The following is a 25,194-nucleotide window of genomic DNA, read 5'->3' on the forward strand; positions in this document are numbered from 1 at the left end:
ATTTAAAAAAAAAAAAAAAAAAAAAAGCAGGGCTGACATGAGAAGAAATAAAATTTCATCCAAAATAGTAGGGATGTGATTTCAGACTAAAGGATAGTTCTTTACATTGAATGCACTTCACTTTGAAAACCTCACTTCACTGTCCTTATTGTCACTTATTTCTCTTGAACTTGTGCATGTTTGAAACAAAGTTTTAGCAGCATCTTAAGAAAAAAATATTTATTTTAGGTTTCACAAAAACACTTTTTTCATGTAATGTAAGCAATTAACTTTTTTTTTTTTGTGTCTTTTTGGAATTTTTTTTTTTTTTTTTTGAGCCAGGATCTGGCTCTGTTGCCCAGGCTGGAGTGCAATGGCGCCATCTCAGCTCACTGCCACACCCACCTCCCTGGCTCAAACCATCCCTCCACCAGTCCTGAGTAGCTGGGACTACAGGTGTGCGCCACCATGTCCAGCTAATTTTTTTTTTTTTTGAGAGAGAGTCTCACTCTGTTGCCCAGACTGGAGTGCAGTGGCCCCTGATCTCGGCTTACTGCAAGCTCCGCCTCCCGGGTTCACGCCATTCTCCTGCCTCAGCCTCCCAGGAAGCTGGGACTACAGGCGCCTGCCACCACGCCCGTCTAATTTTTTGTATTTTTTTAGTAGAGACGGGGTTTCACCGTGTTAGCCAGGATGGTCTCGATCTCCTGACCTCGTGATCCACCCGCCTCGGCCTCCCAAAGTGCGGGATTACAAGTGTGAGCCACCGCCCTGGCCCAGCTAATTTTTGTATTTTTGGTAGAGACAGGTTTTTGCCATGTTGCCCAGGCTGATCTCCAACTCCTGGGCTCAAGTGATCCTCCCACCTTGGCCTCTCAAAATGCTGGGATTACAGGTGTGAGCCACCTCACCCAGCCTCGCAGTTAATTCTTTCTGGCGCTCCTGGTGAGCTACAACTCAACACAATCTAGATTTTCTATGCATCCTGTCTAGTACTGAGGGGCTTAATAATCAAGACACAGTTATTAATATTTTTATAATATGCACACATATGTTTTCCATTTGCTATAACGTATTTGTTGGAGGGGGGATGTTTCTTTTTGTTTTTTTTGTTTTGTTTTGTTTTGTTTTTGAGATGGAGTTTTGCTCTTGTTGCCCAGGCTGGAGTGCAATGGTGCGATCTTGGCTCACTGCAACCTCTGCCTCCCAGGTTCAAGTGATTCTCCTGCCTCAGCCTCCCAAGTAGCTGGGATTACAGGCGCCCACCACCACGTTCAGCTAATTTTTGTGTTTTTAGTAGAGACAGGGTTTCACTATGTTGGTCAGGCTGGTCTTGAACTCCTGACCTCGTGATCCACCCACCTCCGCCTCCCAAAGTGCTGGGATTACAGGCATGAGCCACCGCGCCCAGCCCAGAGTGGGGATGTTTTGGTAGATATGAGAAATAATGAGATTGAAGAAGGCATTTGTAAGGGCCACTAAAATTGAGCTACATAGCTATAGATCAGAATGGACTTGGTGTTTGGATGTATTCTTCACAACATTAGACCTTTTATTCCTCTTTTTATATTAAAATTTCAATTTGGAAAAATTTAAACCTGGAGAAAATTTATGAGACTAGCATAACAAACTTCTATAAATCCTCCATCTAGATCCACCCATTATTGTTTTGGCCCATTTACTTACTTTTTCTGTATGTCTACTATAATATTATATACATTTGAGAGTAAGTTACAGAAATAACAGTTCTTTACCTGTCTCTACTTCAGCATGTATTTTCAAAGAACAAGGACATTCTCTCATGATACCATGATATAATATTAAGTCCAGGATATTTATCCAATATTAGATGTCTATAGCTGTCCCAACTTTTTTTTTTTTTTTTTTTTTGGACAAAGTCTCGCTCTGTTGCCCACTCTGGAGTGCAATGGTGCTATCTTGGCTCACTGCAACCTCCACCCCCCGGGTTCAAGCGATTCTCCTGCCTCAGCCTCCTGAGTAGCTGGGATTACAGGCAGGTGCCGCCATGCCCGGCTAATTTTTTTTGTATTTTTAGTAGAGATGGGGTTTCACCATGTTGGTCAGGCTTGTCTCGAACTCCTGACCTCAGGTGATCTACCTGCCTTGGCCTTCCAAAGTGCTGGGATTACAGGTGTGAGCCACCACACCTGGCCAGCTGTCCCCACTTTTATAGCAAGATTTTTCCTTCCTAATCCAGTATCTAAACAAGAATCAGGTGTGACACTTTAATCAGGCCATTGCTGTGCCTCTTTAGCCTCACTCAGTAGGGAATAGTTCCTCAGCCTCTCATGGTCTCTTATGACGTTGACCTTTTTGGAGAGTAAAGACCCATTGGTTTATAAAATGTCTCAGTTTGGGTCTGTCAGATACTTTGTGATTTATTTTATGGTATGTATTACTGCAAAATTTAGTGGCTTAAAATAGCAATAAACACTTGTTATTTCACATAGTTTTATGGACTAGGAATTTAGGAGTAGCTTAACTGGGTAGTTCTGGCTTGGAATCTCTCTTGAGATTATAGCCAAGATGTCACTTGGGACTTTGATCCCCTGAAGGCATAATTGGGTGGGGCTGGAGGTTCTGATTCCAAAATGGCTCATTCAAGTGGCTGGAAAGATTGTACTGGCTGTTGGTAGGAAGCGTCAGTTGCTTGCCACATAGACTTCTCCATAGGGCTGCTTGAGTATCCTCACAACATGGCAGCCAGCTTTCTCCAGAATGGATGATACATTCCATTGAGGAAACAAGAGGAATCCTCAATGTTTTATGATGTAGTCTTGGAAGTCACATACTGTTCCTCCTGCTTTTCATGTGTGGTGGTTTTAAAATATATCCACAAATTCTTTGATAGCCTCTGTCCAAGAGATGGAGCCACATTCTCCTCCCCTTGAATGTGGACCAGGCTCCCTTCTCTGGAGCACAAAGCCTTCCACGGGGTCAGTGCTAAGTTAACTACTTGCATGAGTTGAAAGCCTATGGTGTCTGGGGATTCGGCTCCTGGCTGGCTAGGTGCTGGTGGGGATGCCCAGTGGCTTCACAACACCAGAGCTTTCATGCTTCCAGCCTGGGCTGACCTTTTCTCAAGCACCCAGAGCAGGGCCTCCAGATGCAGCCGGGGTGAGTATATAAAGCTGACTGAGAACAGCCAGCCCCTGTCAGAGATTCTCAGATAAGCCTGTTCACAGCTGAAGGGAAATCATCCCAGTGACAGCAGAGCAAGGCCACTGCCAGGGAGCCTTGGAACTTGCTGTAGAGGCTGTCCTGGCATTAGGAAGAGGGACCTGGAACTCATTCCAGGGAAGAGGACCCTGGACCCCGAGAAGGAGAAGAGAAATCGTCCTTATCTTGGTAGGAGGGAAGGCCAGGTGGGAAGATGTGATACAGGGATCTTTAGATTCAGATGGCCCACCTGAGCGTCCTGTTGGGTAGAAGGAACAAACCAGAACCTTGCAACAAGATCCTTGGACACAAAGATCTCAGCCCAGTACATACTAGCAGGTGCTCTGTGAACTGACCAAGTCACTCTACCTTTCTTAGCCTTTAACATGGGAGCAATAAATGCTAACATAGGAAGTAGTTTTGAAGGTAAAATGAAGTACTACATGTCATCAATTCAGAGGCACATTTTTTCCCACATTTCAACATTTCTAAAATTAGCATGTGTCTTAAAAATCAATGCATCTTACCATTATGCTAGGCAGCACTTGTCTTTTCCCCCCAGGTTTTAAGTTTATAGGTACATGCGCAGGATGTGCAGTTTCGTTACACAGGTAAACGTGTACCATGGTGGTTTTTTGTACAGATCATCTCATCACCTAGGTATTAAGCCCAGCATGCATTAGCTATTCTTCCTGATACTCTCCCTCCTCCCACCCCCCATGACGGGCCCCAGGGTATGTTGTTCCACTCCATGTGTCCATGTGTTCTCATAATTCAGCTTTCACTTATAAGTGAGAACATGTGGTATTTGGTTTTCTGTTCCTGCATTAGTTTGCTGAGGATGATGGCTTCCAGCTCCATCCATGTCCCTGCAATGGACATAATGTCATTCCTTTTTATGGCTGCATAGCATTCTGTGGTCTATATATATACCACATTTTCTTTATCCAGTCTATCACTGATGGGCATTTAGGTTGATTCCATGTCTTTGCTATTGTGAATAGTACTGCAATGAACATACGTGTGCATGTATCTTTATAATAGAATTATTTTTATTCCATTGGGTGTGTACCCAGTAATGGGATTGCTGGGTCAAATGGCATTTCTGCCTCTAGGTCTTTGAGGAATCGCCACACTCTCTTCCACAATGGTTGAACTAATTTACACTCCCAACAATAGTGTAAAAGCTTTCCTCTTTCTCCACCACCTCACCAGCATCTGTTGTTTTTTGACTTTTTAATAATAGCCATTTTGACGGGTGTGGAATTGTATCTCTTCTTATTGGTTCATTAAAGAATGTCGTGTCTTCCAACCCAGGGCTGCTTAACTTTGTTGAACTACCGTAGACTGGAGTACAAAGGTAATTTTCTAAGGTATGACAAAAATACTATGCTTATTAAAAGAGTCCTTACCTGTTAGAGACACATATTGAACTATTTTTGGATGCTACAATATGCTGGATTTTCTTTAGAAATAATCTGGGGCAGAGGGAATGGTGTTGGCACAGATGAATCAAGAGTGCAGTGGTGTGATCTCGGCTCACTGCAACCTCCATCTCCTGGGGTTCAAGTGATGTTCATGCCTCAGCTCCCCAAGTAGCTGGGATTACAGGCGTGTGCCACCATGCCTGGCTAATTTTTGTATTTTCAGTAGAGATGGGGTTTCACCGTGTTGATCAGGCTGGTCCCGAACTCCTGGCCTCAAGTGATCTGCCAGCCTCAGCCTTTGAAAGTGCTGGGATTACAGGCGTGAGCCATCATGCCCGGCCCTGTTCTGCTTTTTTAATGTTGAAATTTCTGGCCGGGCGCGGTGGCTCACACCTGTAATCCCAGCACTTTGGGAGGCTGAGGTGGGCGGATCACAAGGTCAGGAGATCGAGGCCATCCCGGCTAACATGGTGAAACCCCGTCTCTACTAAAAATACAAAAACAAAATTAGCCGGGTGTGGTGGCAGGCACTTGTAGTCCCAGCTACTCGGGAGGCTGAAGTGGGAGAATGGCATGAACCTGGGAGGCAGAGCTTGCAGTGAGCCGAGATCGTGCCACTGCACTCCAGCCTGGGCGACAGAGCGAGACTCCATCTCAAAAAAAAAAAAAAAAAAAAAGAAAAGAAAAGAAATTTCTAATAGTAAAATAAAAGAGGAAAAAACAAATACTTTTGTATGCTAAGGGCTCTTCCCTGACTTTTCATGGGGCTCATCATTCAGGTCTCATCCTAAATGTCACTTCCACTAAGTGCCCCTCCCAGATTACCTGTCCTGTAGTTGCTCTCCTTTTCCCCTCCCCACTCCTCTATTTTTCACCTTCATGGTTTCAAAGTTGTTCTCTTTCATCACTCTGCTTTCCATTTTCCATAGCACAATCACTTTCTGTAATTCCTGATTTGTTTGTTTAGTTGATTACTGTCCCCCTGAATATGAGCTCCATGGGAGCAGGGGCCTGGCCTATCTGGCACGCAGTAGGTGGTCAGGAAGTTTTTGGTGACTGACTGATGAAGGGCCCAGTAGCACAATGCTGGCATGTGGTAGACAGCAGATGTCAGTTTCCCTCCTCCTCCTGCCTAGTTTGGCATCTTTTCTCCTGTCCTCTTTGATCTGTCACTTAACTTATCTGGGAAGGCCTTGCCTTAGCAACCCAGGGAGCCTGGCTGTTCTCCAGCATTTCACCCACTTCTTGAATATCTAGCTGATCTCTTGGCCTAGCCTTTGGCCAGCCCGCAGCATTCAAACTCTGTCCCTTGTGGTATCCCCATGGTGTCGCTCTCCCACCTTGCCATCAGCTACTTCCCACTGATGATCTCCAGGCACTGCCCCTTAGTCAGTCCCATAACACTGGGAATTTGTCATCAGTCACTCAGGATAGAATTCTGTGTCAACCAGGGAACCTTCAGTTCAAAGTGACAGCAAATTGCTAAACAAAGAGGGAGCTTATTGGTTCTAATCACTGCCAGTCAGGCCCACTGCTGGAGTTGAGTGGGCCCAGCCCCACCCCACCACATGACTACTACATCTTGGGGGGCAAGTGGCAGCGGGGATTTGGGGGAGGTAACCAATGTCCTCTGCAGAGTCCTTCCTGGAGTGTCCATAGGTCCTAGCCACAATTCTAGTTTATGCATTTGGGATACCACCTTTGCTAAGCCTAGACAGTATTGGATGCTGGGAGAGGGTAGGGAGTGGTACAATGGCACATGAGGACTCAGAATACTGTCAGTGGTGCATGCTGAGATGGAGGTGGGCCGGGTGCTGGAGGAGCATTGAGGAGACAGCAACTGCCTGAGATAGGTGGTCCCAGGCAGTTCACAAAGGAGAACAGGCCTGAGCTGGGAGCTTGCCAAGTAGAGAAGGGAGGAAGGGGCATTCCAGGCAGAGGGAACAGTCTGAGCAAAGGCCTGGGAGTGAGATTGGGGCAGAATAGACAGAAAGGAGGGCGATGGGGAAGGAAAAAGTGCCAGTTCCCTTCTTTCTGATTCTGCCTCGTTTGTATGTTGCTCAAATCCAAAAGTTGCTTGACAGCTTAAAACAATACCCCACAGTAAAAGCTAGGTGGGTGCCATGGTTAGGACCTTTCTTAGTGTCTGCTGGGGCTCCTAGTGCCACAAGGGGAGCTCCGGAAGATCCTTCAGTGGATTATGTCCCCTTCCCCAGGGGACCATGACCTATGTCCCCTTTGTCACTCCATCCCCAGTGCCAGCCTGGGCTAGACCCTCAGTTCCTGAAGTTGCGCTGTATTTGCAGGTGCAGAGAGAAGAAATATGATTATGATAATTTGCCCAGGACATCTGTTATCATAGCATTTTATAATGAAGCCTGGTCAACTCTCCTTCGGACAGTTTACAGTGTCCTTGAGACATCCCCGGATATCCTGCTAGAAGAAGTGATCCTTGTAGATGACTACAGTGATAGAGGTGAGTCCCGGCCAGGGCTCTGGGAAGAGCGTGTCCTTCTGTGGCAGTGTCTGGGAGGTGAGAGTGGGATGCAGGAGGTCTAGAGTAGGCCTAGTAAGGATGGGCTTCCTGTGTCCTCCTGTACCCAAAGAAGACCTCAGGGATAGTAGCCCAGAAACAGCAGGCGTGGGAAACTGGAAGGAGCAGGGCATTCTCTTGGCAGTTTCTGGGACTGTTCATTTCATTGGCCAGTGGAGGTGATGTAGGAGGTGAGGTTGCAGGATGGGCAGGGCCAGATCTGGTAGGGCCTTGGAGGCCACCATAAGGGGTTGAGGCTTAAGTGCGAGCTTGATGGGGAGCTTTGGGGACAGCAAGGTCCAGGTCCATCTGAGGAGCTCACTGAGCCAGCTGTGTGGGGAATGGCTGATGGCAGGGGAGGGGGCTGGATGAGGATGGAGGCAAGGAAGGGTGGAGGGGCCTCTGTGGTGCCCACATGCAGCAGAGCCTTGGCTTGGCTGGGACTGGCAGTGCCAACGGAGTAGCATCAGCCCGTGAATCCTTGGGGCCTAGCTGAAGTGAGAGCAGCTAAGCTTAACCAAGGGCAAGTGTCAAGGCTGTAACATCAGGTAGAGCTGTGAGCTTAGTCACTACAGCCCGTCTCAAAGGGAAGCAACCCCTGCTGATGGGGCATCTGCTGCCTCAGATGCTGCACTTGCTCTGACTTCAAAACTAGCCTCTGTGTGTTCTAATAGGTGTGTGAATTGGGCTGTTTTCACAGACTCAGTAGTGACTCACACGAGATAGAACTAGACTTCTCACATCACAAATCTGGTGTGCCAGTCTAGAACAGGTGTGGTGGCTCCTTGGTGGATGGGGCTTCAGCTCCTTCTGCACCTGTTCCCACCTTCTCTAGGGTGCTCTGCTGCCTTGGTCCTCATGGACCAGGCTGGTTTTTCACCTCCTGCTCACTCTGGTCAACGAGAAGGCTTAAAGGGGAAGGAGAGCCACACCCTTCCTCCCAAGGGCACTGCTTGGAAGTTCTCCACACATCCCGTTGAGCAGAGCGTGGTTGCCTGGCCACGTGTAGCTGCAAGGGAGGCTGGGAGCTGTGGCCTTTATCCTGCTGGCTGTGTGCTCAGTTACAGGTCACAGGGAGAATGGGTTTAAGGCACAAGGAGCAGTGTCTGTGACAGCATGTAAGCCAGGCTGGGGTAAGCTAGGCTGGGGTTTGGTGCTGACTATAGCCTAGAAGGCATTGGGTTCTGGGGTCAGGGCACCTGGGTCTGAGGCGAGCTTTCCCATGATCCAGTTATGGCGCCTTGGGTGAGTTGCTTGTCTTTTCTGAGCCTCAGTTTCTCACCTGTGAATGGGTCTGTCCACACCTATCTCAAGAGAATTATAGTGGGGAGTAAATGGGATCATGTATAGGACAGAACCTCATGTAGCAGCTGGCACATAGTAGGTGCTCATCTACATTTCTTTTTTCCGTTTCCCCCCAGGGTTGTTTTAAATCTGTCCATGTGGACACTGGTTCTGGGCCACACTGCACGGGCTTGAATCCCCCTCCAACACCTAGCGACTATACAACTTTGAGCAATGACCCTAACCAGTTTCAAACTTGGCTTCAGCCTCTATAAAATGGGAATAATAATAGCTTCTACCTTGTAGGATCATCGTGAGCATTGAATGAGATGAGGAGGGTAATGTGCTGGGTAGGTGCTTGGCATTTAGTGAGCTCTTGTTAGATGATAACTTCTATTTTTATAATGTTTAAATGTTTAAAAAGTTGCAAAATGAAAAAAACAGCATTTCACAAATATATTAATCTAAAGGCAAAGAGCAGATTATTTATTTTATCATAATGGGATTAAATAGCTCCTCAGCAGGCAGGAATACAGTAGGAATTCCTCTGACATATCTCAGTTCTCTCATAAAAACGTGAGGCAGTGTGGACCAAGCTTCCCTTACTGTCATTATGGGAACTTGCGAAAACAGGCGTGATGCCCGCTTTAACCTGTAATGAGTTAGGAAGTCCTGCCCTGCCTCCCCTCCCCACCATTTCTGCAGTGTCAGTGTGAGCTTGATGAAAGGGTGTCAGGCCCTCTCAGATGCAGGGAGACAGTTCAGGCAGACGTAAAATTAACGCTGACAAGATCCATCACTAGTGCAGGGCAGCCATGCTGCACTCATGGGTTCACTGGGTACAGCAGCTAATTAGCTTTGCTTGCAAAGTTACCTGCCTTATTCCTGCCATCAACTTATTTGTGGTTATAATTTGGATTTTTTTAAAAAACTGGCTGGGCACGGTGGCTCATGCCTGTAATTCCAGCACTTTGGGAGGCCAAGGCGGGAGGATTGCTTGAGCCCAGGAATTTGAGACCAGCCTGGGAAGCATAGGAAGACCCTATGCCTACAAAAAATTTAAAAAGTAGCTAGGTGTGGTGGTGCATGCCTGTAGTCCCAGCTACTTGGGAGGCCGAGGTGGGAAGATCGCTTGAGCCCAAGAGGTTGAGGCTGCAGTGAGCCATGATTGCGCTACTGCACTCTAGCCTGGCTGACAGAGTGAGACCCTATCTCAAAAAAAAAAAAAAAAAAAAACCAATTAATGCTTTTATTTATTGGTTTATTTATAGACAGGCTCTCACTCTGGTGGCTGCTCTGGGCGGTAGTGTTAGCTTGTAGAATTTGGAGCTGGGTTCCCCTCATGGCTCTTCAACTTACTTACTCTGTGACCTTGGGCAAGTTACTTAGCCTCTCTGGCCTCAGTGCCCTCATCTGTGAAATGCCGATAATACTAGCACCTGCCTCAGAGGATTGTTATGAGGATCAGATGGGTTATCTAGAAATCACCTAGATAGTACTTGGCACAGCAAGTCCTCTTTAGTTTTAGCTGCTATTGTTATTGTTACTACTACTGAAACTGTAAAGTACTCTTGAGAAAATTTCTATTAGCATTAACTACTGTTTTTATAAAAATTGCGATTAGATGGTTCATGTGTTTTTTGTTTTTTAAATGCTCATGAGTCATATAGTTATAAAGCATTTTTTGTAACAGCTTTATTGAAATATATTCACACACCATTCAATTCACCCATTTGAAGTATACAATTCAACGTGCATGTGTTTAGATGGGGAGCAAATGGTGGTTCTGGAATTCCTCCCCCAGCCTCCTCCTGGCCTTCGGAGCACTTCCAGCCTTGATTCTGGGTGAGGTGAGGATGTCCCAGGTGGCAAAGCAAAGGAGGCTCCTGTCTATTTCACCTTCTGTTTGGGACAGGGAGGCCCAGAAGGCCCCAGCTTGGGATGAGGCGCTCCTCTGAGATTGTCACGATGACCCCTGTTGCTTTGTTTGCCTCCTTAGAGCACCTAAAGGAGCGCTTGGCCAATGAGCTTTCGGGACTGCCCAAGGTGCGCCTGATCCGCGCCAACAAGAGAGAGGGCCTGGTGCGAGCCCGGCTGCTGGGGGCATCTGCGGCGAGGGGCGATGTTCTGACCTTCCTGGACTGTCACTGTGAGTGCCACGAAGGGTGGCTGGAGCCGCTGCTGCAGAGGTGCGTGAGCCGCCCACAATGGGAGAGACAGCATGTTACCTGGTGTAGGTAGCAGGAGGAACAGACTGATCACGTCACTTGAGACTTAATGGGTTGCCTGGGCTCAGCTGCTCCTCTGTCACTGGGCAGAAGAGCAGTCCCTGCTTCGTTCGGCTGTTGAGGCCGTTAAATGATTTAGTGCATGGCAAGTGCGTGGGAGTGTCAGCTGGAGGAGGCCCTGTGTCACTGTTTGCTTTTATTATTCCTTCTTTTTTCTTTTTATTTTTTGAGACAGAGTTTCACTCTTGTTGCTCAGGCTGGAGTGCAATGGTGTGATCTCGGCTCACTGCTACCTCTGCCTCCCGGGTTCACGCGATTCTCCTGCCTCAGCCTCCGGAGTAGCTGGATTTACAGGCATGCACCACCACACCCAGCTAATTTTATATTTTTTGTAGAGATGGGGTTTCACTGCTATGGTCAGGCTGGTCTCAAACTCCTGACCTCAAACTCCTGACCTCAGGTGTGAGCCACCACACCGGCCTTATTATTCCTTCTTATCCGGGCTTGTTGCAGAAAACCAAGGAAGTATCATCAACCAAGAACATTTTAAAAAATCCTCAATCAAATAGAATGGCACTCCTAAAGAATACACATTTTCATGTATTTCTTTCAAGCAGGGCTGACTTATCCTTTACACCCAGGAGGAACAATGCCTAGGGCCCATGAAACTGGAAGGAACCCAGATAAATGTTATGAATTTCTTTTAAAATCAGAAGGGAAAAATGAATATCATAATAATGGGTATGTAATAATGAATCTAGCATGGATTGTACTTGTCTTTATGCCAGTATAGTCATAAAATATGCTTTTTAATATGTCTGGTTGTTATAGAGGAAGGGCCCCTGAAAGTCATAATGTGACCCTGTTCTCAAGGCCATTGTCCTTGCTGTTCCACGGCATCTCACTCTCACCCTCCTACCTTCTCCCCTCAAGAAGCCACCATCTACTGGGGCCCAATTTTTGTTCCCTTCTGTCTCTTTCCTGCCCATGCTCTGCCTCGTCTCTCTGCCCTTTCTGTTTCTGCATCATAGAAGTCAGGAGCTGGGCTGGCCAACCAGAAGCTCCCCAGGTGGGAGAGGAAGGAAGGGATCTTTGCTTGGCCTCCCCTCTGTGGAGCAGGCAAAGGGCTGGAGGGGCAAGGTCTCTGCAGCTGGGGAACATTCTCCGCAGACACCAACACCGTGGTGGGTAGGGTTGTCTGAAAGAGCTGGGGACCCACTTGCCTTCCTTCCTGGGTGTGACCCAGCTGCCCCCTGCCCTGCCACTTCCTACTGTCCTGGCTTCTTGTCAGCTGCAGGTTCTATAGCTGTCTCTTTCTCCTCCTCAGCTCTGATGAGCTTTCCTAGCAGCAGATTCGAGGCTCCTCTGGCCTGTGATGGAGCTGGAGACTAGAGTACAGTTATGGCCGAGTGCTCCCTCTGGAACCCGGACAAGTGGGCTCCCCCTCCTTCGTTCCCCCACTGCACTCATAGATGGCCACCTCTACGCAGGTCTGAAATCATGGGGAGAGGACATTTCTTTCTCTTCAGCTGATGGATTAATGCTTTTAGAATTCCTCTTCATCCCACCCTTTGGACACAGGCCAGCTGCCTCCTTGTTGCATGCCTGTAGATGAGGGGATTTTCCACCTTGGTTGTCTATTAGAAATACCGGGGAACTTTAAAAAATTTATATTTTAATTTTTAATTTTTGTGGGTAAATAGTAGGTGTATATATTTACGAGGTACATGAGATATTTTGATACAGGCATGTAATACATAATCACATCAGAGTAAATGGGATATCCATCCCCTCAAGCATTTATCTTTGTGTTACTAATAATCCACTCATACTCTTTTTTTTTTTTTTTTTTTTAAGACAGAGTCTCACTGTCACCCAGGCTGGAGGGCAGTGGTGTGATCTTGGCTCACTGCAACCTCCTCCTCCTAAGTTCAAGCGATTCTCCTGCCTCAGCTTCCTGAGTAGCTGGGACCACAGGCGCGTGCCACCACACCCAGCTAATTTTTGTATTTTTAGTAGGGACAGAGTTTCATGATGTCAGCCAGGCTGGTCTCGAACTCCTAACCTCAGTGATCCACCTGCCTCAGCCTCCCAAAGTGCTGGGATTATAGGCGTGAGCCACCACACCTGGCCCAGTCATACTCTTAGTAGTTTTTTTAAATCTATCTATCTATCTATCTGAGACAGAGTCTCGCCCTGTTGCCCAGGCTAGAGTACAGCAGGGTGATCTCGGCTCACTGCAGCCTCTGCCTCCCAGGTTCAAGTGATTCTCCTGGCTCAGCCTCCCCAGTAGCTGGGATTACAGGCGTGCACTACCATGCAAGTAATTTTTGCATTTTTAGTAGAGATGGGGTTTCACCATGTTGGCCAGGCTGGTCTTAAAACTCCTGACCTCAAGTGATTTGCCCGTCTCAGCCTTCCAAAGTGCTGGGATTACAGGCATGAACCACCACGCCCAGCCAGTTATTTTTAAATGTACAATTAAATTTTTTTTTATTATAGTCACTCTGTTGTGCTAGCAACTAGTACATCTTATGCATTCTTTCTATTTTTTTGTACCCATTAACCATCCCCACTCCCCCAACCAACTACCCTTCCCGGCCTCTGGTAACCATCCTTCTGCTCTCTGTCTCCATGAGTTCAATTGTTTTAAGTTTTAGCTCCCACAAATAAGTGAAAACATGCAAAGTTTGTCTTTCTGTGCCTTGCTTATTTCACCTAACATAATGACCTCCAGTTCCAGTTGTTGCAAATGACAGCATCTCATTCTTCTTTACGGATGAGAAAATACTCTATTGTGAGTATATGTACTACATATTCTCTATCCATTCATCTGTTGATGGACACTTAGGTTGCTTCCCAATCTTGGTTATTGTGAATAGTGCTGCAACAAACATGAGGGTGCAGATATATTTTCGATACACTGACTTCCTTTCTTTTGGATATGTACTTAGGAGTAGAATTGCAGGATCATATGGTAGGTCTATTTTTAGTTTTTTGAGGAACCTTCAAACTGTTCTCCATAGAGGTTGTACTAATTTACATTCCCACCAATGGTGTATGAGGGTTCAACCTGGGGAGCTTTTTAAACACACCAATGCCTGGTCCCATTTGGATCTGACTCTTGGGGCTGGGGCCTCGGCTTCTGCATGTTTCAAAAGCTCCCCAGGGGACTTTGGTGTGCACCAGCATTGGGACACATCAGACTGTGGACTGTCCTTAAGGTGGCGCCAGACAGGAGTGGTAACCCTTTCCATCCAGGGGCTTTTGGAAATGTGGGAGGGTATTCTTGGTTGTCATGTCAACCAGGTAGGGCTCCTGGCATTTTGTGTATCAGGGAGGCCAAGTATCCTGCAGATCAGCGCTGTGCAGTGGAGAATGGTTCTGGCCCAGATGCCAATAGCATCCCTATGGGTCCTGCACATTCTCCAGCCAGGACTGGGAGTCCTATATTCCAATACTGATACAGCATTCCCCCAGTTTTCCCCTTCTTGGTTCCAGCCAGCTTGATCACGAGCCATCAGTTCCTGGGGGAGCTGGCCTTTGCCAGGTGCCAGCTAGAACTTGCCCAGCAGGTCTGATGTTGGCCCTTTCAACCCTTTAAATAAAGCCCTCAATTGCTTTAAATAAGCGGATGTTGGTGGATACCTAGTATGCAACTTCCTCAATTTGCGGAACTCACATATCTGAGACTCTGTCTCACGCAACCTGTCCTGAACAGTGCAATTTCCCCGATAGTTGTAATTCTTACCCCAGAGTGATATTTCTAACATCCCCTCTGACTTTCTGGTGTCATTCTAAGGACACTGAAAGCTCAAGTCTGGTTGATCTCTGTTGCATTGTCCTATGTGGGGGGACTCTTAGGATTTTTAGATCTCAAATCCCAGACAACGTCCCCCAAAATGTACTCAAGGAAATCTAGTGTTCACATGTGGTCTAGTCTCAGTCCATCTTTCCTGGTGTGGTGTCAAATGCAACATGGCCTGGAAGCATGCTGAGGGATGGCCAGATTTGTAATAATGTGGAGAGAACAGTTGAAACCAACACACAGGCTGATACCTGTAAAAGGAAATTATAGCATTTTTCACTATGTGTAATATTTCACAATAACAAACATTAAAATAAAAAAATAGCAATAGTTTCAGGTTCTCTGCCAGCCATCTTAAAAACATTTTCCCAGGAAATCCTCACATTAACGCCCTGAATGGATATTATAATTCCAGTGTTACCACTGAGGCAATAGGCTCTGAATTTAGGTGACTTGGCTAATGTCGCACAGCAAATAAATAGCAGGATTCGAATTTATATTCTAATTCCAAAGCTGACCCTTTGGTCTGAGTGCACCTTTGTTCTTAGGAGATAAGTATTTCTTGATGTTAAGATGCTTCATTGTGATTAAACCTCTTGCACTTCTGAGAAATTAAAATCATAGAGCGTTTGGTCAGAATGTCCATGGATAGAATCAGAGCATATTAAAGTCATGGGACTTTTTGTTTTAAAGCCCTCCCTGGCCCCCAGATCTCCCCCATGGTGGTCACCTGCCAGGGCTCTGACATGGCTACAGACACCTGGAATAAGAGAAGCAGGCCTTTCTCAGGTGTTCCTCCCTCTTATTGGAAGGAAGACAAGAATTCACCCTTGAATTTCCCAATTGTCTTCCTGCTGCCCGTCTGCATAGGAGAGACGGATGGATGTCTTGGGTGCTTTCAGGATCCATGAAGAGGAGTCGGCAGTGGTGTGCCCGGTGATTGATGTGATCGACTGGAACACCTTCGAATACCTGGGGAACTCTGGGGAGCCCCAGATCGGCGGTTTCGACTGGAGGCTGGTGTTCACATGGCACGTGGTTCCCGAGAGGGAGAGGATACGGATGCGATCCCCCGTTGATGTCATCAGGTCAGGAGCTGACTTCTGGGTTACTTGTTTTTTAAGCATGCCTCGTTGCATCTGGCTGACCTGTCAGCGGAGACCCTCGGGAGGAATGGTTAGCTGTCAGCTTAATTACCTCCCCTCTTCCCACTTTTTTGCCCAGAGTATTTGTTTATTTTTATTAAACATGTCTGCTACACATGTCAATTTTATATTGGTATATTTTATTTATTTAATTTTTAAATTGCTTAAAATATGCATCATAGAGAATTTACCATTTTAACCATTTTGAGGTATGCAATTTTAGGCTGAGCATGGTGTCTCATGCCTATAATCCCAGTACTTTGGGAAGCCAAGGTGGGAGGATTGCTTGAGTCCAGGAGTTTGAGACCAGCCTGGGCAACATAGCAAGAACCTATCTCTGCAAAAAAATAAAAATTAGCTGAGTGTGGTAGTGTGTATCTGTAGGCCTAGCTAGCTGGAAGGCTGAGATAGGAAGATCACCTGAGTCGAGGAGTTCAAGGCTTTAGTGAACTATGATCACGCAATTACACTCCAGCCGGGGCAATAGAGCGAGACCCTGTCTCTATAAAAAATAAATAAATAAAATAAAGCATGCAATTTTAGTGGCATCGAGCACATTCACAGTATTGTGCAAACATGATCTTTACCTGTTTCCAGGGCTTTTTTCATCATCCCACACAGAAAATATCCCCACTAAGCAATAACTTCCCATTCTCCCCTTCCCAGCCCCTGGGAACCTCTGTTCTTTCAGGCGCCCCATGTAAGTGGAATCATACAGTATTTGTCCTTTTGTACTTGGCCTCTTTCACTTAACATCATGTTTTCAAGTTTCCTAGAGAACATCATTCCTTGTGATGGCTGAGTAATATTCCTTTGTACATATATGCTACATTTTGTTCATCCATTCTTCTGTTGGTGGACACTTGGGTTGTCCTTTGGTTATTGTTAAATAATGCTGCTATGAACATCGGTGTGCTTTTATCTGCTTGAGTCCCCGTTTTCCATTCTTTTGGGTATACACCTAGGAGTGGGATTGCTGGTCATATGCTCATTCTTGAGGAAACATCGTTAGGCCCCTTTGACCTGGGGTGTGGGTGGATCCATGGCAGGTGGAGGATTCTGCTCTGGCCAGTGTGTGAGTCAAGGTCTGAGTAGAGTGGGCCCAAGGGAGGCTCAGCAGCTCTCATTCTGGAGGTGTTGAAGTGATAGCCTGCCTTCTTCCTCCCCTTCCAAGTTCAGAAGCAAGTGGGAGACAGATGTGGGAGTTGGGCAGAAGGAGGTCAGGACTTCAGCCTCACCGCTGGTGTGTTGAACCGGAAGTAGGCTCTTAGTTCTGCATCCACATTTGGCAGTTGGGCTTCTGAATCCTTTCACCAGAGTCCTGACCTTAAGATGACCCGCTGCTGGCTGGAGTGGAGCAAGCAAGGAGAGCGTCCAGAGATAAGGCTGGAGAGATGGGCGGGGCCGAGGGAAGGGGTTTGGGCTTGACCCTGAACAGGTAGAAGCCACTGAAGGGATCCGAGCAGAAAGTGACCTGAGCATGTGCTGCGTGCCATGTGGTGAGGGCCCTGGAGGGACCGTTGTGGGCAGGGATACCATTAGGAGGCTCTGCAGTCCTCCAGGTCAGAAACAATGGTTCAGGAGATGGTGGGCACTGTGGATTCCAGAGATGTTAAGATGGAAGAATTGGAAGAAATTGAGTGGGAATTGGGGAAGGAAGGAATTAAGAATGGCACTCAGGCTTCTGTAGGAGCCCTTAGTGAGAACATCTTGCTCAATCGCTCACTGAACAGGTTTGGAAACTGAGACACAGAGCAGGAGGCTCTAATCCAGGCTACTTAGGCAGCCTGTCATGAATTCATGGGAGTCCATGAATTCTAATTGCCCCATTACCCCACATGCTCAGGGCACCTATCCTCCCCATCCCATAATATCCCTGTGCCTCAGTTATCTCATCTGTGTAATAGGTACCAGCATATCCACCCTGCCTATTTCCTAGATTTTTAGGATAAACACACATGAAGGTGCTTTGTAGTCTAGAACCTTCCCTTCCACTGGGGATGTTGCTGTTGTCTTCTCAGTTGGCCCCACGCTTGGAGTCCAGGGCAGGCCCTGATGCTGCAGGATAACATTTTCAATGGTTGTGTTCTCAATGTTCTCTTTCCCTATTTCTTTTTTTTTTTCGAGTTGGGGTCTCGCTCTGTCACCCAGGCTGGAGTGCAGTGGCATGATCTCGGCTCACTGCAACCTCTGCCTGCTGGATTCCAGTGATTCTCCTGCCTCAGCCTCCTGAGTAGCTGGGATTACAGGTGCCCGCCACCACACCCGGCTAATTTTTACATTTTTTTAGTAGAGACAGGGTTTCGCCATATTGGCCAGGCTGGTCTTGAACTCCTGACCTCAGGAGATCCACCCACCTCAGCCTCCCAAAGTGCCGGGATTACAAGTGTGAGCCACCGTGCCTGGCCCTTTCCCTATTTCTGAATTCATCCTTTTGCCTGTGCAGCTCTGGGGCATGCTGACCTTACAGTCTTCTGCCGTGTAGGCTGGAAGCTGTGAGCCGTTTCTGAAGTCAGTGCTGGCTTCCAGATAAACCTGGTGGCTTGTAGGGGGAAACAAGGCTGGCTGAAAAAGCAGCCTGAGGCTGGCTAGCTGGGTCCTAGTGGAGGAAACCACTTGAGCAGGAGAGGATCTGGCCCTCGGGGTGCTTTCAGATGCCAGAGTTGCCTTTAGGGCCTTCTGTGTACTGGCCTCTCAGTGGCATCTGTGAGTGCCTGCCTTGTGAGATCACACCTCCTCAGATGACCGTGGCCTGGAGCCTGCCTTCCTCTCGGAACGTGGTCTCTTGCTTCTCTCTTCTCCTTGCTCTCTATGCTTCTAAATGTCCCTGGATTTGTCCCACCCTTAAGCCTTAGCTCATGCTGGAGAACCATTCCATTTCCCTTCTTCTTCTTGGCTAACTGTCCTTCGTCCTGCAGACCTTGCCTCCTCCAGGGAACCTAGTCCTACCCTTTTGCCCCTGCCCTCCTCAGTGTTCTCCCAGGGCCCTTGCTGACCTTAGTTAACATATTTAGCACACACGGAGTACTTGCCTGTTGAGAAGCCTGGGAGCCACCTCAAGGCAGGGACCGTAGGGTCCATCTGTGCCTCCAGGCCCAGCCTAGTGTGGGGCACAGAGGTGAAGGCAGGGTATGCTTAGAGATGATGGATGAACAGATGAAAGGGCTCGTGGTGGGAAGGTAGTTGGATAACTGTGATGGTTTCCTGCGGCCTATGGTGAAATATGGATATCACACTTTTTTAGGTCTCCAACGATGGCCGGTGGACTGTTTGCTGTGAGTAAGAAATACTTTGAATATCTGGGGTCTTATGATACAGGAATGGAAGTTTGGGGAGGAGAAAACCTCGAATTTTCCTTTAGGGTAAGTATTCTAGTCTTCTCTTTGGACTTGTTCTTAACTGATTCTGTCTTTGGGAACGATGGGATTTGCTGTGAGAGCCTGGTGGACCCTGAAAGATGATGACACGCATATCCTATAAACATGCTTGCTTTCTTGTTTTAGCTTTTTAAAAAGTGTACTTTTTCTAGAAAGGGCCTTGCAAGTCACATAATTCTCTCTCACTCTATGGAGAGGAGGAAATGAAACCAGGAGAGAGGTGACTTGCTCAGGGTTAGGTTCCTCCTGATCCTGTCTTCTGGAGCCTTTACTTGATTAATTCCTTATGAAGTGGCCTCTTTATTTAGCACAGTGGCTTTCAAACTTTGACAGATGTAAGAATTTCTTTTTCTTTTTCTTTTTTTTTTTTTTTTGAGACAGAGTCTCGCTCTGTTGCCCAGGCTGGAGCGCAGTGGCACGATCTCAGCTCTCTGCAACCTCCGCCTTCTGTGTCGAAGCGATTCTCCTGCCTCAGCCTCCCGAGTAGCTGGGATTACGGGCATGTGCCACCACGCCCAGCTAATTTTTGTATTTTTAGTAGAGACGACATTTCACCATGTCAGCCATGCTGATCTCGAACTCCTGACCTCAGGTGATCCACCCGCCTTGGCCTCCCAAAGTGCTGGGATTATAGGCGTGAGCCACTGCGCCCAGCCAACACATGTAAGAATTGCTGGGTAAACTTGTTAGAAAGACAGATTGACAAACACAATCTAGAATTCTAGCCAGATTTGATAGCTTTAGGGTGGGACCAAGATTCTGCTTTTTGTAACAAGCCTACCTACTGATGCTACTCTACATGGCCCATGAAAACCATATTGGAAAACTAGCATTTCAGTAGATTTTCAAGTTAATGAAGTCTTACATTTTAAGCATCAAAACTTTGTGTAAATGTTGGTGCTTTTCAGTGGAAAATTAAGATTTTTAATAATATTTTATATGGTGTTCTGCCCTCATAAAAACTGTGAATAAATAAGAATTTGGCCTTCTACTGAGGACTCACGCCCTCCATAATAAGTACCAGATGCTGTGCTTGGTTGTCTCATCTTTGGGAAAATGAGATATTCAAGGCCATCAGTCCCAGTGTGAGATGGGCTCAGATGCCTTCGTCTGTTGAGTCTTTGGGTGTGCTTTTAATGGTCTCTCTGCCTCTTCCTTAGGTGTCAGGCTGCTCTACCTGTTTCTAGAAGCTCTTCCTTTCCCCCTTCCAAACCTCTCTTCTTCCTTGCTGCTTTCCTATCTTCTGTGGCTAGGAGATCAGGTAATCAAGCCTGTGTTTTCTGTAATGAGTAAGTGGGTTGCCAGCGAGGTCTCTGTGGATGCTCTTGTGAGTCAAGTGCATGAGCTTTAGTGCATGGACTTTGGGGTCTTGGTTCCCACAGCTTATTTGTTTTGGGGGCTGCTTTCTTGCTGTTTACCCACATTCTGTGTCATGAGTGTGCCGGGTAGGTGGCCTCCTTCCCGATGGAGGCTGAGCATCTTGGCAGCGTCTATCATGCCTTGTGTGTGCCTGGCCTCTTTGCTGCAGATACTATGGACCTGCAGCTCATCCCCTGCTCACCACCTGGCCTCTCCTTTTCTCTGTGTACAGATCTGGCAATGTGGTGGGGTTCTGGAAACACACCCATGTTCCCATGTTGGCCATGTTTTCCCCAAGCAAGCTCCCTACTCCCGCAACAAGGCTCTGGCCAACAGTGTTCGTGCAGCTGAAGTATGGATGGATGAATTTAAAGAGCTCTACTACCATCGCAACCCCCGTGCCCGCTTGGTGAGTTCCTCGGCCCACCTGCACTCCATCTGGCTTCATCTGAACAACAGCAGCTAATCGTGGCTTCCCCAACATAGTCGATCTGGTTCCAGAAATAGAGAATAAATTGGGTGCTCAGATACGAGTATGGGGAGAATGTATTCCTCCATTTATAATAATTATATGCAGTCAGATCTTGTTATTTACAGCTGTTATATTCCATAAAGCCACCACAAACACTGAATTCATGAAAACAGCCATTGCTCTTAGGGGAAATATAGGGTTAGGTTCCTGCCAGACTTGGGGCACAGTTTTGTCAGCAGACCAATACAAAACCTTGTTTTCTGTGTGTTTCTGTTCAAAGACACCTATTAAACATATATTGTTGCGTCATTAACATTGCACTCATGGCTAACAGCACGATAACTCATGCCAGAATGAAGCTGACCTAGCACGTGTTATTTTCTCTTCATCACAACCTTCTTGCATTTAGGAACACTAGATAGCGTTTCAGCACTACAATTGGGGGACATTCTAGAATAGCTGGTGCAGTCACCAATACAAAGCAGAAAAAAATGTGGTGCCCAATAGATGGTGAAAAGAACACTGGTTTACAGGATGAGAGCTGAAACAAGAAGGCGGTGTGTGCCCTTGTTCTGTATCACCTGGGAATGGGAGTGTTGGGCAACTCAAATTTTTTGTCCATGAATGTGTGTGAAAATTAGAAAACACCACTAGTATTGATTTGGAGGTTACAAATCAATTTTATTATAGCATGTAGGGAAAATCAGATACAGAACCAGTAAATAATGAGGATGGACTGTACCAACGTAGACAGTTGGGGATACCTGGTGTCACAGGCCAGGCAATGTCCATGTGTTGTGGTTTTCCTCTTTGTAGCCAGTAGGGGTAAGTCCACAAACACAGGGTACAAGTTAAGGCACAGGTCTTTACCTTAAATCTACTGCTCAGGGACACACCCGCCTTATTAGTTAGGGGCTGTTACCTCCCTCTAGAGCCTTCTTGTTAGCACCCTGGGAGCTTCCTTTTCTAAAACAGGGAGTGTGTTCTGCTTCCATTTCCAGATGGAAGGACTACTGGAGAGTGGCCCAGGCCCCCGCTGCTACTCTTTCTCACCATATGTCATGATCATGGAAACTCCCCCACCGCCAGCCTAACATATGTCTATCTTCCTCCCCACTCAGAGGCCTTGCTGGGCCCAGCTCTCTGAACAATGGTGAAGGTGTGCCTGCAGTCACTGAAGTCTCAGCTCAGTTGGCTTGCTCCCCTGGGTCCCAGCCATACACTTCAGGGACACTGGCCCAACCACCGACTGCACTGAGTCTGTCGGAGGCTGAGGTTCAGCCCAGACTGTGTCCTTGCTCAGTGCGATTTATCTCAGGGACTTGTTTTCTGGTCTGGATCCTTGTTCTGCCTCTACCTCAGGGACCACTGTGGATGAGGGATCTGCCTCTTCTTTCCCAGATCTTGGGCTTCAGATGCAACACAGTCCACTGCCTCTGCCCCAGCCAGCTCTGCATGCCCCACGGCAGGGTGCCTGCTTGCCCTGCATTTGCATAACTAGTAGGGCTGCTTGGCAACACAAGAAGGTCTTGCTCTAAGGCTGAGTCCTTCCAGCAACCCTGCAGGGTAGCAATAAAATTCTCATTTTATAGATGAGAAAACTGAAGCTCAGAGAGAAGCTGTTGGAAGGAACTCGTCCAGGCCCCGTGGCTGATAGGAGGTAGAACTGGGTTTTGGGCCTGTACTCTGCAGTGCACCTCTTGCTCTGCTCTGTAGAGCCTGTGGGTTCTCAGTCGGACTCCCACTCAGCCCCTCTCTGGCTCTGGGCTCCACAGTCATTTGCTTCTGCCTCCTCCATCTTGCCCAGCACCATAGAGTAGAAACACCCACTCTCCCCATGCACAGTCTGGAACCCATAGTTCCCTTTTCCTGAGGGTTCCCAGAGAATATTTTAGGGAGGCACTGAATGCACCCTTAGGCTGCATGTCCAAGGCCAAGTGCTAAATGGATACTTGGCTGAAGCTGGGGGTGCAGTGACTTTCATCAGTGAAAGAACTCTGGGAAATAGCAGAAATCTGAAATCTTATTCAAACATGTACTTATTATTACCATTTTGTTCAATATTTAACTTGTCAGCTTTTAATTGTTTAACATGACAGCGCAGGTATGGTAATATTTCTGCACTCAGCATTTTTCTTGTGGCTGCACGTTTGCGATACTAAATAGAGGCTTGCTGTATTTAATTATTCAAAAGCTCTCAGTCATTAGTTTTGTCCATAAAACTAAACTTGCACAAGTATTTCTTATTGCTTATTTCATACTGAGAACATGATTACATCTAGAATATTTACCTGTGTTTGAAAGTGGATATTCAGATATTAGTAGTAAACCAGAAAGTCATGGCATATGTTTCGGTGAAACTGACATTTCCCTGGTTAGGTTTCAGGATGACCTCTGATCACAAGCATGGGTCACAGGTCTCGGATCCATAGATGCCAGTGCAGCCCCAGGGCTTGGCTCCTTCACTCCATCAGCAGGCTGGTTGTCCTCTACCCTCGTGCATCTGGTCACACCCCCCTGCCAACAGAGCGCCTAGGAATGGAATTGTCTGTGTGACAGCCTCACATACTAGAAGCTAGAATTAGGCGCAAGGCTGTTTTCTGTCCTCTGTGCTCCACACAGGGCCTGGTATGCAACGAATGTTCCGTCAAAGCTGGCTGGTGGTTAGTAAATGAGCATCAGTGAACACAGGGGCTTTGAAAGGAAGCGCTAGGACCCGTGGGGTCTCACTGTTTTGTTGTTTTCTCAGGAACCTTTTGGGGATGTGACAGAGAGGAAGCAGCTCCGGGCCAAGCTCCAGTGTAAGGACTTCAAGTGGTTCTTGGAGACTGTGTATCCAGAACTGCATGTGCCTGAAGACAGGCCTGGCTTCTTCGGGATGGTGAGTGAGGGTGGTGGGCCCATGGCAGGCAGGGAGTTCCCTGGCCTCCGGGTCTGATCTACAAATCCTGGGCAAGAAAGGCCACGTCATGGGGATCACTGGCTTCCTCCACTCCCACCCGCCTGCCCACCCCCCACCACCTTTTTATCCACTGCCCTTCTTTCTCCCTGTGAGTGTCTGGGCCTTAGGTGCAGAATGTCAGAGCTGGAAGCCATCTCAAAATTGACAACTATTTTGTAGATGAGGAAACTGAGGCTTATCTGGTGTTTCCATGTCCTAGTTTTTACTAACACCTTATCATATTACTTCTAGTCTCAATGGCCGGACTAGTGAATAATTCCAAGTTTGGAAGTCTACAGAGGCAATAGTGGGTATAGGGGAGTCACTTCTAGTATTCCAGAATCCTAAAAAATATTTTTGGGATGAGACCAGATAAAATGTCCAGTGTCTTTTGTTTTTGCTAGGAATGACACCAGCTTAGCAAGGTCTCCTCTGCTGTGATGTGTTGATCAGAAGTGATGGTGTTCCATTCTAGAAGTCTTTGATAAATACAAAGCAGGATATTCATGTTACATTCTATTTTCATTATGAAAATATTCAAACATATAGAAATGCAGAGAGAATGGTATGAGAATGGTATAATGAATACCATCCCTGAGATTCTAGAATTTTCAAGATCCTGCCTCTCTTGCTTTCTCTCTCCTGTACTTCACCTCCACATTTTCCTCTTTTTAAGCAAATCCCAAGCATTGTGTCATTTCTCTCCTCTGCATTTTATGCATTTTCATAACATTTGGACATTATCTTACAAAACCATAGAAATGAACAAGTATTTCTTGGTATCATTTAATGTCTAGTTCTAATTCATATTCCCCCAACTTTTCCAGTTTCTGTTTGAGTGGCTGGCTAATTCAAATTGGGATCCAAACAAGGTGCACACATTGCATGTGGTGGTTGTGTCTTGTCTCCTAAATCTCTTTTAATCTAAGGCAGTCCTCTTCCTTTTTCTTGTTAATATCTTTAACTTGTTGAGAAAATAATATCAGTTACCTGTGGAGTGTCTCACTCTTGCAATTACTATTTTTTTCTTTGTGATGTCTTTAAGTTGTACCTCTCTCCCGCATATTTCTTTAAGATAGAAGTGAGTTCTAAAGGTTTGATTAGAGTCAGGATCCACCTTTTTGGCAAGAACACTTTGTGGGTGATGTTATGTGTTCATGTTGTGTCATATCAGGAGCATAGGAAGTATAGTCATCTTTAGTGATAAGGTTGACCAGTGGGTTAATGGAGTATCCCTCACCTGGACCAGTCATTATAAGACCCCCATCAGCCTCTGTCTCGTGTTTTTAGTAGCCACTGATAACCATTGCCTAGACCCATTATTTCAAATGGAGTTGCCAAATGGTGATTTTTCTCTTTCATTTCTTCCACATTTATTAGCTGAAATTTTTCATAAAGAAGAACACTCCCTCATTAACTAAAGCAATTTGGTATATGTGAGTTTTAGAATTCATACAGAAA

General features: G+C 46.7%; 1 protein-coding gene across 2 annotated transcripts in view; it reads left to right on the forward strand.

The window, feature by feature from the left end:
• Positions 1–25,194, forward strand: part of GALNT12 (polypeptide N-acetylgalactosaminyltransferase 12) — a 44,550-nt gene that overhangs the window by 10,268 nt on the left and 9,088 nt on the right. For both annotated transcript variants that reach the window (XM_058445669.1, XM_032164665.2), the window contains exons 2-7: positions 6,893–7,062; positions 10,403–10,592; positions 15,342–15,527; positions 18,829–18,946; positions 20,553–20,729; positions 23,542–23,673. In XM_058445669.1, the coding sequence (XP_058301652.1) occupies positions 6,893–7,062; positions 10,403–10,592; positions 15,342–15,527; positions 18,829–18,946; positions 20,553–20,729; positions 23,542–23,673 (973 nt within the window). The remainder of the gene's footprint in view (positions 1–6,892; positions 7,063–10,402; positions 10,593–15,341; positions 15,528–18,828; positions 18,947–20,552; positions 20,730–23,541; positions 23,674–25,194) is intronic.

This window comes from Hylobates moloch, unplaced genomic scaffold, assembly GCF_009828535.3.
Source record: "Hylobates moloch isolate HMO894 unplaced genomic scaffold, HMol_V3 SCAFFOLD_10, whole genome shotgun sequence".
In the NCBI taxonomy this organism is placed as follows: Eukaryota; Metazoa; Chordata; class Mammalia; order Primates; family Hylobatidae; genus Hylobates; species Hylobates moloch.